Source organism: Apium graveolens, unplaced genomic scaffold (assembly GCF_009905375.1).
Source record: "Apium graveolens cultivar Ventura unplaced genomic scaffold, ASM990537v1 ctg3113, whole genome shotgun sequence".
Taxonomy (NCBI): domain Eukaryota; kingdom Viridiplantae; phylum Streptophyta; class Magnoliopsida; order Apiales; family Apiaceae; genus Apium; species Apium graveolens.
In genome coordinates, this window is record NW_027417944.1 from 53,238 (window position 1) to 67,551 (window position 14,314).

Consider the following 14,314-nt stretch of genomic DNA (forward strand, 5'->3'; position numbering starts at 1 on the left):
ATGTAGCATCAATGGTAAGTATTGTCTCCTAGGGACACTAAATATCCTTTAATAAAGGAGTTGAAAACTTCATTCACATTCTTTAATGAAAAACAAATCTCATACATTTTTTAGGCGATGGCATCAACAATGAAATCACTATTTTAAACCCTAAGAAAATACAATAAAACACCATGGGAAATAACTTGAACATGCTCAAGTCCCGAATACAATTCTCAAAGATGTTCGAGTTTTTTCGCCTGCAACACCCCCAGCCAATCCCATTGTGCCCACCTCTGATCCCGAAACTGTTTATGATATCCAATATTATTCTCGCGATCAGCGTTGTAACAGGCCGCCTATTCGAAAGACGGTTCTGAAGAAAGCCGATGCTGTGAAAATGATGAAAGATATGAAAAGTTTTAGTGTGCCTGATTTGCCTCCTGTTTATCTTAACAAAACGGTGGAAGAAGATTACAATGCTCGTGGTGGCGGTTACATGCAATACAAATAAGGCAGGTAGCGTAGCTATATATGAATGCATCATAATTCTCAAATTAAGATATCCATTGAACAGGGGTCCGGGATATTATTAACCTTGGTATACAGAATTGTGTACAAAAAGTGTACAAAAAATTTGTACAATGACATGACAATTGATTTGAGATATTTTAAGAAAAATGTTTGGTATACATAATGGTGTACAAAATTTTGTATATAATGATATGTGGTGTGTTTTAATTGGAACGGGCCCCTGTCACTACAAGAATAATGTCAATATACATCACACATTAGACATCGGTTAATTTTGCCACTGATGTTAAAAGAAGTATTGACATCACCCCGTATTTTTGTGATGTCTTATTCTTTATAGACATCGGTTATAATTAAACCGATATCTAAAATTCACCAAAAAAATAATAATTTCGCGCCCACCTTTTCTTTCCCCTTAGTCAAATTTTCATTCAGTTTTAATTCTATATTCCCCCCAATCCCAAAATTCCCCCTTTAACCAAATTTTGGTTCCCCCAAATCAATCTTCAGACACAAAATCAAACCTCTCTCTCTCGAAACTCTCTCTCTCGATCGAACCTCTCTCCCCTCACAATCTCTCTGAACTCCGGCCATCATCTCACCATCACAATCTCTCTCTCTCTCTCACCTCTCTCTCTCGAACTGGAACCTCTCTCTGAACCTCTTTCCGCTCTCAATCTTTCTGTTAAGCCTCTTTCAGTTAACCTATCGACTTCGGTAAGTTTTGTATCTACTTGAATCGAACTGCTCTTCTCTGCATGAACACCAGTTTTAAAAGTTGAGGACTTTTGAATTCAAAACCCTAATTTTGTAAATTGGGGTTTTTTCTAATTCGAAACCCTTATTTTTTTTATTAATTTAGTGTCTAAACTTGTTGCTAATACTTTTCTTCTTGTTGTATACATAACCTAATTTGAGAAAAAGATTTAAAGCTTTAGGTAATTTGGGTGTTTTTGGTTGTTCATTTGTATTTTTGTTTGTTTTTTTAATTTTTGTAAATTGAGTAAAGTTCACGATCCTTTCATGTCTACTGATTACATGGTATTTTTTAACTTTAATCCTCATTTTTTGCTTTAGTTGTGATTTCACGAAAGGTATATTGATTGGACTTCTATCTTGTTTCTTAGGGAGGTACAAAGAAGGTCATAATATCTGCCCCTAGCAAAGATGCTCCTATGTTTGTTGTTGGTGTCAATGAGAAGGAATACAAATCTGACCTCCATATTGTTTCCAATGCTAGTTGCACCACAAATTGCCTTGCTCCCCTTGCTAAGGTAAATAATTGTCTGAACGCTGGAATAATATTAATTTTTTATGTCTGAATGTTGTTGTTTGACTTGGTTTGGAAGTGCAGCAAACTTTCTTGAGTTGTTTTAGGAGTTTGAATAAGTCATTGCAATATACGTTTTAAAATATTATAATATCCCCTTGAATTTTCTGCATTCCATCTTATGAGCATCTTACTTATTCCAAACAACACAATTTTTTCCAGAACAAGTATTAAAGCATGTGAATCTTGGGGAGTATATCAGTTCTAAGGTTCCAAGCCTTAAGACATTGCATAGCAACAAGGCCAATGGTGAAGTAAAGCCTTCCTTGCTGAAATCACTAGCATATACAATGCAACTACTCTGGAGGTGAGTATGTTGATGCAGAAGTATATTGTCACATCAACATTTAATATTAGGCTTTTCAATGTTTGTTTTTGCTTTCAGCGACGTCTTTATTGTACCATCCCAGTGTATTCCATTTGTAACAATTCCTTTTTTAAAGCATGATTTGCGATATTTCCTCTTTTAGAAAGTATATGCCTTGAAAATAAGTGATTCTTTATGTTAAATTCTATGTGATTATTGGGTCTGGCCACTCACATTCTCATGGTTAACTTTATCTAAATTATAGTGCACTTGCTCATTCTCAGACTCAAATAAATTCAATTTCTATCCCTAGTGAAGAATCTTATAATGTTTGTACAATAGTAAAATACTAAATAGAGTCTACATGTTCTCTTTGATAATTGTGCATCCACGGCTGTTGCGAGTGCACTAATTGGAGAGTTGGGATTTACTTGGTAATTGACTTGATGCATAGTAATATTATTCGTGTTAGGTAGTAAATTTATTCATAACTTGTTTATATCCCAAACTCTAGTTTCACATTTTAAATGTCTTGTATCTCACAATATTGGTCTAACAGAAGTCCTAGGCTGATGATAGATAACTTTCAATTTTGGTTGGCAAAACTTCTTTACTGAAAGTCTTGAATCGAACATCAAACTGTTTTTTTCTTGTTGTGTTCATGTGTTGGGGCTCACATATGTCTATGGGCTGGTATACATGTTTTTATGTATGTAATGCATGTTGTATGTTATGTTTTTGTTAATTAACTTACCGCAAAAGCCTATGAAACCTTGAAACTAACAATTTTAATTTAAAATATTTACAATACAGACATGAATTTAAAAATAACCATGGGGAATGGATAAAGTCTGAGAAGTCTATTCTAGACATTGTTGTGACATCACGAATGCATGATAGTTTGGATATGACAAATATTGAAACTGAAAACATCTAGAGTGTGAGGAATGACTTGAAATCGGCTCTGTATGCTCTTTTGAAGGTATGTACTTTTAAGTTTGATTGGAACGTTGCTGTATTTTAAAACAACTTATTGATATTCCGCTATTACTAGTATAGTCTAAGTTGTTCTACTGTAACTAGAATTTTAGAAAATAGAAGCGGCTTGACATGTTTATATGGTCTTTAATCAAGAGTAGGAGGGTACTGGAGTCTTTTGCTTTTTAAGAAGTTGTGTATTATGTTTAATCTAATTAGTGTTGAGCAATACTTATGATGATTTAAATTATACCTATTGTGATATTATGAAGAGATATTTTTCTTCTTTTTAAAGGTCTTGTTCTCTCACTTATTTACCATTTTGACTTGTATTTCTGTGTTATTTTTGTCTCTTCTTTTTTATTTTGTTATCTGTCAGGAACATAAACGGTCTTAAAACTACACATTTTGATAGACCTGGCACATTATGTTCTCTTTGCTGTACAGACGAGTTAGCATTTTCTAGTAAATGAGGACACTACTGTTTCTTTGTGCATTCTGTAAACACTAATCTCACTTGCATCTAGAAGACAATTTAGCATATGTTATTGATTATTTCTCTCACTTCTTCCTCTGATGCTTCTGAAAATGCACTCCGACACAAGTAAATAGAAACACTTATTTTGTAATCTTGTCGGAGGGATACCTAGCAGTTTGGGTAATTGTAGCATGCTGCAGTCACTTTTGCTATATTCGAATATTCTAGAAGAGGTAATTCCTATGGAACTTGGACAATTAAGTAAACTTCAAGTTTTGGATGTTTCAAGGAATAGTTTGAGTGGAATGATACCCCCTGAACTTGGAAAGTGTTCTGAGTTATCTGTTGTAGTGTTCTCAAACTTGTGGGATCCTCTTAGTGGCGGTGCTGAGTCAGAATCTGATTTGTCGCCGACCTCTGGTCATATGGAATTTAACTTTTTTCAAGGAACAATTCCCACAGGACTTGTTACTCTTCCGAAGCTCAAGGTATTATGGGCACCAAGAGCCACTTTGGAAGGAAAACTTCCCAGTGATTGGGGTACTTGCAACAGCCTGGAAATGGTGAATTTGGCCGAAAATTATTTCATGGGAGAAATTCCTGTTGGTCTAACCAGATGCAAGGGCTTGTACTTTCTTGATTTGAGTTCAAATAGGCTGACAGGGGGCCTTGTCGGGGGAGTCTTTAAGTTCCTTGTATGACCCTGTTCGATGTCAGCAGTAATTTTCTGTCTGGTTCTATGCCCTTGTTCAATTCTAGTGCCTGTCCTCTTATTCCTTCAATAAGCCATAAGCCTTTTGAACCCTACACTCCCTCAACCGCATATGTTTCATTTTTCGCATATGGAGCTCGAAATGCAACTTCATTCCCATCATTTGGAGATGTTGGTAATCTTGCAATCTTGCACAACTTCGGTGGCAACAACTTTACTGGTGGATTCTCTTCGGTACCAATTTCGCAAGAGAGATTAGGTTCACATACTGTTTATGCATTTCTAGCTGGCCAAAACAAGATGAGTGGACCAATTCCGGGGGGATTATTTGGGAAGTGTGAAATGTTGAAGGGCTTTATTGTTAATGTCAGTGGAAATGAATTATCTGGTCAATTTCCTCCACAAATTGGTTCAATGTGCAGGTCTCTCATACATTTGGATACCTCTAGAAATCAGATTGCCGGAGCAATTCCTAATTTTGGAGGTTTGGTTTCTCTTGTTGCTTTAAATTTGAGTTGGAATCGGCTACAAGGTGCGGTTCCTGCCAGTCTTGGTCAGATCAGTAATCTTAAATCTATTTCTTTAGCCGGCAATAACCTTACTGGCCCTGTACCTGCGAGCTTATGGAAGCTGCAGTGTTTAGAAGTGCTTGATGTTTCTTCGAACTCTCTCTCTGGGGAGATTCCAGACACTGTTGTGCATTTGACCAACCTCACCACTCTGCTGCTTAACAACAATAAATTCTCTGGTCAGCTTCCCCCTGGTTTGGCAAATGTGACTACACTTTCAGTGTTTAACGTGTCTTTTAATAACCTATCCGGGCCGGTCCCCTTAAATAGTAACTCAATTAAATGTAATGATCTCGTTGGGAACCCATATCTGCAGCCCTGCCGTGTGTACTCTTTGTCAGGATCATCTTCAGATCAACAAGGAGGAAATTTCGAAAATGATGCTGCTTCCCCTTCTGTGAGCGAAAGCAGCAAAAAGAGTAGCAATAATGGTTTCAATTCGATCGAGATTGCATCCATAACATCTGCATCAGCTATTGTATCAGTTCTGCTTGCTCTAATTGTCCTGTTCTTTTACACCCGAAAGTGGCATCCAAAGTCCAGGGTTGGTGGGTCTATCAGAAAGGAAGTTACTGTATTCACTGATATAGGGGTTCCTTTGTCCTTTGAAAATGTAGTGCGGGCCACAGGAAGTTTTAATGCAAGTAATTGCATAGGGAATGGAGGTTTTGGAGCAACCTACAAAGCTGAAATTTCCCCGGGCGTCTTGGTGGCTATAAAACGGCTTTCAGTTGGACGGTTCCAAGGAGTCCAGCAGTTTGATGCAGAAATCAAAACACTAGGCAGATTGCGCCATCCTAATCTCGTTACCCTAATTGGCTATCATGCAAGTGAGACAGAGATGTTTCTGATTTACAATTATTTACCTGGAGGTAATTTGGAGAAATTTATTCAGGAAAGATCTACAAGAGCAGTGGATTGGAGGATACTTCACAAGATTGCTTTGGACATAGCACGAGCGTTGGCGTATCTGCATGATCAATGTGTGCCACGTGTTCTACATCGTGATGTCAAGCCTAGCAATATATTGTTGGATGAAGACTTCAATGCTTATTTGTCTGACTTTGGATTAGCTAGACTCCTTGGAACATCAGAGACCCATGCTACTACTGGCGTTGCTGGGACTTTCGGATATGTAGCTCCTGAATATGCAATGACTTGTCGTGTTTCTGACAAGGCTGATGTCTATAGTTATGGAGTGGTGCTACTTGAGTTAATTTCGGACAAAAAAGCCTTAGATCCCTCATTTTCTTCATATGGTAATGGTTTCAACATTGTTGCTTGGGCATGTATGCTTTTGCGGCAAGGACGTGCCAAAGAATTCTTCACAGCAGGATTATGGGATGCAGGTCCGCATGATGATCTGGTTGAAGTGTTACACCTGGCAGTTGTATGCACTGTCGAAACTTTGTCTACGAGGCCAACTATGAAGCAAGTTGTTCGGCGGCTGAAGCAACTTCAACCGGCGTCATGTTAGCAAGATAGGAGCAACCAGCTGATGACATAGTGATTAGTAGGATCTAAGCACAGCCAGCAACTGTATGTTTTAAATATTAATATAATCAGCTGATGGGCATATGTGAAGCAATTGTGTAGGCTTTTTATTTATTTATTTTTTTGGTTAATGAATGTTTGAAATATTGAAATAATCATGTAGAGTTGTATTGTTTCATAATATCAGATTTAACTTGATCCGCAGTTATAGATTGTCCAACAAGCATATTACTTTTGTGCTTTTTTTTTTGGTTCGTAGTTAGCTTGTGTTGTGAATAGCTTGGATTGATCATGATTGTGTCTTGGCTTGATTCGCCTCCAAATCAGTTGTACTAGCTTTTGGTTTTTGTAGGGGCATCTCACTGATTTGGAATCAGTCAAATACTGATATCTAGCTTCAGTTCTCTACTGATTAATGGAAGAAACAGCCGGGGATGCTTTATTTTTGGTAAATTTGTTTGGATTATTACTATTTCTGGTAAATTTTTTGATTCAGTTTAGCACTCCTTGTGAATTCGCAGTGTTTGTGCATCCAGCTGTACAATATTTATCTGGAGTTTTCGTTATTGTTGCTCATAAGTTTTCATAAACACTCTGAGCCTCATAAGTTTTCGTTATTGTTGCTCATTTGAATAGTTGGTACATTATTTATCTCGCTGAATGGAAATTATACTTGCATGCTCTGCAATTAAAGAGTTCAGCTCAACACTATGTATTCAGTTCTGGTATATTACAGTATATTTCATCTAAGCTAAACGCACACAGGAACTCAAGAAACACCATACCATACGTTTCTTCTGCTACCTTAAATTATCTCCATTCCTGTGCATAATAGTCATCGTCTTACTGTGTATTTCTCAGTCATTCCTCGGAAACTTCCAGGCAGTGCTAGATGTAGATGGTCAAGAACTACAAGCCGGTGCAAAGTACAAGATGTACAGGCGGTGGAGGAAATGGCGGTGGCCTTGGCCACTAGACGGGACAGACCCTTTTTATGCGTCGCAAGAGGATCATGAACAAGCTAATGGCCTACCGGTAAGTGTTTACCTGTAAACTAAAAAAATGGATGCCAATTTAAGTTTGTCTAATGATATGGATATTGTGTAGAAGAGTAGAAAGAACAAAAAAAACCCCCAAAATTTTCAGCCAGAACATGTCAGTGATGTTGTAGATATGCTAACTTCATCTTTGCTGGGCCTTTTAAGTCCACCAACGTGCTGGAAATGATACTTGAAGCAATATGAGTTCTTGAAATAGAGCTATCTTAATAGCAACAGGGCCTTGCACTTTTTTTTCCAGGGCATACACATTAAGCACCTAAAATTTACAGGTGTGACTCATTTTAATTGGCTTTGAATTTTTAATGATGATTGGCTTTTGCTTTTACAAAGTCTACACTATTCAAAATGAACCAAATTTATAAATTTTAGTCATTGATAAATACTTTCTCTGTTCCTTTTTAGTTGTCAAATTTGATTTTCGAGTGGTCAAATTAACCAAATTTTAACGGAAGTTTATTAATATTTTTATAATTGAATAAAATAAAAAAAATTAGATAATTGAAAAAAATATTCAATCTACTTTAATATATAATTTTTAGTTTTTTACCGGCGGTGGAGGTAATTCTGGTTCTTTTTCTTGTAATAAGTATGCTAAGTTTTTGATATATGGTTTCGGGATTAGAAGGGCTTGTAGTGGTAATAGTGTTGTGTTAAGTGGTAAGATTTCACCTGGCGTTGTTAAGTTAAGTGAGCTTAGGGAATGGCCTTTTAATGGGTTGAGTGGCGAAATTCCGGGGGGAATTTGGGGGATGGAGAAACTCGAGGTTCTTGATCTCGAGGGGAATTCGATTGGAGGGGTTTTTCCTAGTGATATTAAAGGGTTGAGGAATTTGAGGGTTCTTAATTTGGGGTTTAATGAGATTGTAGGGGAGATTCCGAGTTCGTTGTCGGGTTGTGGGGGATTACAAGTGTTGAATTTGGCAGGGAATCAGTTGAATGGGACAATTCCGGTGTTTTTGGGAAAGTTTGGGAATTTGAGAGGGGTTTATTTGTCGTTTAATAGGCTTAGTGGACAGATTCCTCCTGATATTGGATTTAGCTGTCGGAAACTTGAGCATTTGGAGCTTGCGAGTAATTATCTCGTCGGAGGGATACCTAGCAGTTTGGGTAATTGTAGCATGCTGCAGTCACTTTTGCTATATTCGAATATTCTAGAAGAGGTAATCCCTGTGGAACTTGGACAATTAAGTAAGCTTCAAGTGTTGGATGTTTCAAGGAATAGTTTGAGTGGAATGATACCCCCTGAATTTGGAAAGTGTTCTGAGTTATCTGTTGTAGTGTTCTCAAACTTGTGGGATCCTCTTAGTGGCGGTGCTGAGTCGGAATCTGATCTGTTGCCGACTTCTGGTCATATAGAATTTAACTTTTTTCAAGGAACAATTCCCACAGGAATTGTTACTCTTCCGAAGCTCAAGATATTATGGGCACCAAGAGCCACTTTGGAAGGAAAACTTCCCAGTGATTGGGGTACTTGCAAGAGCCTGGAAATGGTGAATTTGGCCGAAAATTATTTCATGGGAGAAATTCCTGTTGGTCTAACCAGATGCAAGGGCTTGTACTTTCTTGATTTGAGTTCAAATAGGCTGACAGGGGGCCTTGTCGGGAGTCTTCAAGTTCCTTGTATGACCTTGTTCGATGTCAGCAGTAATTTTTTGTCTGGTTCTATGCCCTTGTTCAATTCTAGTGCCTGTCCTCTTATTCCTTCAATAAGCCATAAGCCTTTTGAACCCTACACTCCTTCAACCGCATATGTTTCATTTTTCGCATATGGAGCTCGAAATGCAACCTCATTCCCATCATTTGGAGATGTTGGTAATCTTGCAATCTTGCACAACTTTGGTGGCAACAACTTTACTGGTGGATTCTCCTCGGTACCAATTTCGCAAGAGAGATTAGGTTCACATACTGTTTATGCATTTCTAGCTGGCCAAAACAAGATGAGTGGACCAATTCCGGGTGGATTATTTGGGAAGTGTGAAATGTTGAAGGGCTTTATTGTTAATGTCAGTGGAAATGAATTATCTGGTCAATTTCCTCCACAAATTGGTTCAATGTGCAGGTCTCTCATACATTTGGATGCCTCTAGAAATCAGATTGCCGGAGCAATTCCTAATTTTGGAGGTTTGGTTTCTCTTGTTGCTTTAAATTTGAGTTGGAATCGGTTACAAGGTGCGGTTCCTGCCAGTCTTGGTCAGATCAGTAATCTTAAATCTATTTCTTTAGCCGGAAATAACCTTACTGGCCCTGTACCTGCGAGTTTATGGAAGCTGCAGTCTTTAGAAGTGCTTGATGTTTCTTCGAACTTTCTCTCTGGGGAGATTCCAGACACTGTTGTGCATTTGACCAACCTCACCACTCTGCTGCTTAACAACAATAAATTCTCTGGTCAGCTTCCCCCTGGTTTGGCAAATGTGAATACACTTTCAGTGTTCAACGTGTCTTTTAATAACCTATCCGGGCCGGTCCCCCTAAATAGTAACTCAATTAAATGTAATGATCTCGTTGGGAACCCATTTCTGCAGCCCTGCCGCGTGTACTCTTTGTCAGGATCATCTTCAGATCAACAAGGAGGGAATTTCGAAAATGATGCTGCTTCCCCTTCTGTGAGCGAAAATGGCAAAAAGAGTAGCAATAATGGTTTCAATTCGATCGAGATTGCATCCATAACATCTGCATCAGCTATTGTATCAGTTCTGCTTGCTCTAATTGTCCTGTTCTTTTACACCCGAAAGTGGCATCCAAAGTCCAGGGTTGGTGGGTCTATCAGAAAGGAAGTTACTGTATTCACTGATATAGGGGTTCCTTTGTCCTTTGAAAATGTAGTGCGGGCCACAGGAAGTTTTAATGCAAGTAATTGCATAGGGAATGGAGGTTTTGGAGCAACCTACAAAGCTGAAATTTCCCCGGGCGTCTTGGTGGCTATAAAACGGCTTTCAGTTGGACGGTTCCAAGGAGTCCAGCAGTTTGATGCAGAAATCAAAACACTAGGCAGATTGCGCCATCCTAATCTCGTTACCCTAATTGGCTATCATGCAAGTGAGACAGAGATGTTTCTGATTTACAATTATTTACCTGGAGGTAATTTGGAGAAATTTATTCAGGAAAGATCTACAAGAGCAGTGGATTGGAGGATACTTCACAAGATTGCTTTGGACATAGCACGAGCGTTGGCGTATCTGCATGATCAATGTGTGCCACGTGTTCTACATCGTGATGTCAAGCCTAGCAATATATTGTTGGATGAAGACTTCAATGCTTATTTGTCTGACTTTGGATTAGCTAGACTCCTTGGAACATCAGAGACCCATGCTACTACTGGCGTTGCTGGGACTTTCGGATATGTAGCTCCTGAATATGCAATGACTTGTCGTGTTTCTGACAAGGCTGATGTCTATAGTTATGGAGTGGTGCTACTTGAGTTAATTTCGGACAAAAAAGCCTTAGATCCCTCATTTTCTTCATATGGTAATGGTTTCAACATTGTTGCTTGGGCATGTATGCTTTTGCGGCAAGGACGTGCCAAAGAATTCTTCACAGCAGGATTATGGGATGCAGGTCCGCATGATGATCTGGTTGAAGTGTTAAACCAGAGCTATCTTAATAGCAACAGGGCCTTGCACTTTTTTTTTCTGGGCATACACATTAAGCACCTAAAATTTATAGATGTGACTCATTTTAATTGGCTTATAATTTTTAATGATGATTGTCTCATGCTCTTACAAATTCTACATTATTCAAAATGAACCATATTTATAAATTTTAGTACTTAAAATGAGCTTACTGGACAAATATTTTCTCCGCTGTCACATTTAATTCTGAACGGTCAAATTAACCAACTTTTAACGAAAGTTTATTAATATTTTTATAATTGAATAAAATAAAAAAGTTATATTATTGGAAAATATATTTAATCTCCTTTAATATATAATTTTTAGTTTTTTAAACTAATATAAGAGTAATTTTTAATTTTTGATAAAAAATAATGTTTTGAACGATAAAAATCATTTTTGAAGAAAATTGATTAATTTGAACGACAAAAAAAAAGTGGCAATAGGGAGTATATAAAAACCCTTTCTTGAAATTAGTTGCCCTTACATCTTTAATTGCAACTTACAAGGAGCTGCATAGTTTTCAGTTTTCACCGAGCATATTCTGTTGCATTACTTCTGCATGGTTGTGCTGTGCTCAATAAAAAGTGAAGTGCTTCTCATAAAATTTCTGCACACTGCTCCTTCCAATATCGAGGTGGCAACTAGGGGCTGGGTTTGAACTCGACTAAAAAAGTTTGGGTCCGGAACCGATCCTTAATTTTAAACTCAAATTTCGGCTCATAAAAGTTTGATAGACTCGAGTTCATTTCAAAAACTCGAATCAATTTCACCAAATATTGACAAAAACTCGAAATATGATCGATTAAATATATAAAATAAAACCAAAATATTGAAGATTTACATAAAATATACTTATAATAAAAAAATTAAAAATAATTGAGGCTCGATCCTAGTCGAGTAATTTGAAAATCCTACTCGGCTTGTTAAAAAATTCTAATAGCTTGAGCAGCTCCTACCGTAAGTTGGTTGCGATTTGATTGCGGATCAAGATATTGGGTAGTTTGATTTTTATCCTTTAACCGAATCAAACCGCACAACGTACACCCTTATTTAAGCTCGACTTAATTATTACATAATTAATTTAAATATTTTAGTAGACTAGCTCAAATAGCTCATAACAATTTCACTCATTTACAAATCTAATACGACAACCAACCAAAATTTTCCACTTAACTTTTCATCACGTGCTAATTACGTTGTGGACACTGCAAAAAATTGAAATTGTATTTTCAGCTTTGATAATATATTTTAGTCATATTAATTATTTATATTATGAAATTGGTATTAAAAAATATAGCGGTTTACAAGATTGTAAAAATATAATAATAATAATAATAATAATAATAATAATAATAATAATATAATTTTTAAATCAATGTCATATTTGTTCGAAACTAATCATATAAATTCTTAGTTATAATAATCAGATCTTAGACCTTCCATTCAAATATAGGTAATTATATTTCAATACAAATCTAGCTATTCTCCCCTATTTACTAAAAATTTAAGGATCATAATATTTTTATGATTAGAACTAATTTACAAGAAGTAATCTATATTTTCTTATAGTTTCCTTATAGTTTCCACATTAAAAGAGCTGAAGATATATGATGATGTTCTTGATCAAGTGAAGTAAGAGTAAGAACTATTTGAAGATATATGCATGTTAATGAACTCAGTAGCATAAGATATATGTATATGTATCTTATGACACTTAGCTAGCTAGTCATAGACCTACCATGACAGGCACAAATAATATATGTATCATGCTCTCAGTAGCATAAGATAGTTAATATAACATGCTGATATGAAGTCAATATATAGAACATTGTTATACAGGTGAGTCAGGAGACATAAGATAGTTATATAACACACATAAAATACCCATTGCACAAGTCATAAGATAGTCACAGCACAAATAAACATCTGATAATGACACAAATCCATGCCAACATACCAACATTCAAGTCACAAATTACATCACAAAGCATACCAACACTTGAGTCACAAAGTACATATTCTGATGGCCAAATGTTTACCAAATAAAACTACATATGATAAGATACCTATTAGAAGAGTTCAAACAGACTTATTACTAGTTATGATAGATGATGTGATGTGCTTAATAATGTGGATTGACCACTTCACCATCACCAACAACAGGCATGACTGTGATGTGTCTCTCCGGAAAGGCAACATCACCACCACCTGCATGTTTGATGAACTCAGCTGGAGTCATGGAAAAAGCATGGCAGGCACAAAGGATACGAGTTTCCTCCTGGTTGTACTTGGACAGATACCCATTTATCTTTCGGCCAGAGATGGTAGTATAAACATGTGGCATTTCTGAGACTTTCTTGAACTCTCTCCCATTAGCTCGGTTTTTGTCAGCTGATCCAATGTTTGCAGGGAATCCATGGCCTGTGATTTGTTTGTTCATTTAAATAGAATCATATAAATGAGAAAATTAATTAACAAAGAAAAGAAGGCAATAACAGTGTAAATGTCAAACTGGAGTTGGTGAGGTTCTTCCAAATGACAGAAGATAATGCTTTCAATGTCAATTCCACAGATCAGATATTATAGAGTAACAAACTCCTCATTTGTGTGCAGATATGACATAATAAAGAACTAATTCGCGTAAACAAACCCACTTTATGTTTTTCATGATCTATTATAATGTATCTGCTTAATTAATTTAGAGCAGTAACATTTTTCATCTATCTAAGATATAAAAAAAACTAGATGTTCATGCTAAACATTTTTTGATACCCCGAGACTCCCAATTAAAATATCACACACACAAATAATTGGATACAAATGCGAAAAGAGTTGTCTCACAAGCACAAATAAGTGGCTAAAAAATACGAAAAGAAATGTATGTTACCTTCAATGATTTGATTTTGGACGTAACTATTTGTTGAAGAGCCGCTGGAATGGAGTGACCTCCTGTTAGCATCCATAGGCGCCAATGACTGTACCTCTTGTCTTCTGGTTTCCATTACCCTTGGGCCAGTTGGAAAGGAAGGCCGCATTTTTACCTCAACCGATCCATTTTCATTAAAAACAGCCGACCTCCTTTGGTGAGGGTTGATCAAATGAGAAGGTGCACCAGTTAGTTTATGATTTCTCTGTGGATCCACACCAAATCTTCCATTCAAAGAAAGGCTCAGACTTAAATCAATGTCTTCATTGATTTCTTCAACTACAGCCTCCTTTCCTCTCATACTTAAACAAATAAAACACCAAGATAAATTTTAT

The 14,314-nt window shown here is 36.8% G+C and overlaps 2 protein-coding genes and 1 long non-coding RNA gene across 4 annotated transcripts; all 3 read left to right on the top strand.

The window, feature by feature from the left end:
• Positions 1 to 1,024: 1,024 nt before the first annotated feature.
• LOC141700944 (uncharacterized) lies at positions 1,025 to 13,520 on the top strand. 2 transcript variants are annotated; one of them, XR_012566608.1, is made up of 6 exons: positions 1,025 to 1,230; positions 1,641 to 1,787; positions 2,006 to 2,150; positions 2,964 to 3,132; positions 7,243 to 7,416; positions 13,217 to 13,520. It is a non-coding gene; the product is annotated as an uncharacterized LOC141700944 (long non-coding RNA). The 2 variants fall into 2 exon arrangements; XR_012566609.1 differs by having other exon boundaries at positions 7,264 to 7,416.
• LOC141700943 (LRR receptor-like serine/threonine-protein kinase RPK2) lies at positions 3,555 to 6,585 on the top strand. The gene is given in 2 exon segments (XM_074504605.1): positions 3,555 to 4,277; positions 4,280 to 6,585. Coding segments are annotated over 2 exon segments (2,565 nt in total). The 5' UTR covers positions 3,555 to 3,797; the 3' UTR covers positions 6,365 to 6,585.
• LOC141700942 (LRR receptor-like serine/threonine-protein kinase RPK2) lies at positions 8,089 to 11,185 on the top strand. The gene has a single exon (XM_074504604.1). The coding sequence runs from the start codon at positions 8,192 to 8,194 to the stop codon at positions 11,183 to 11,185; it is 2,994 nt and encodes a 997-aa protein (XP_074360705.1). The 5' UTR covers positions 8,089 to 8,191.
• Positions 13,521 to 14,314: the final 794 nt, after the last annotated feature.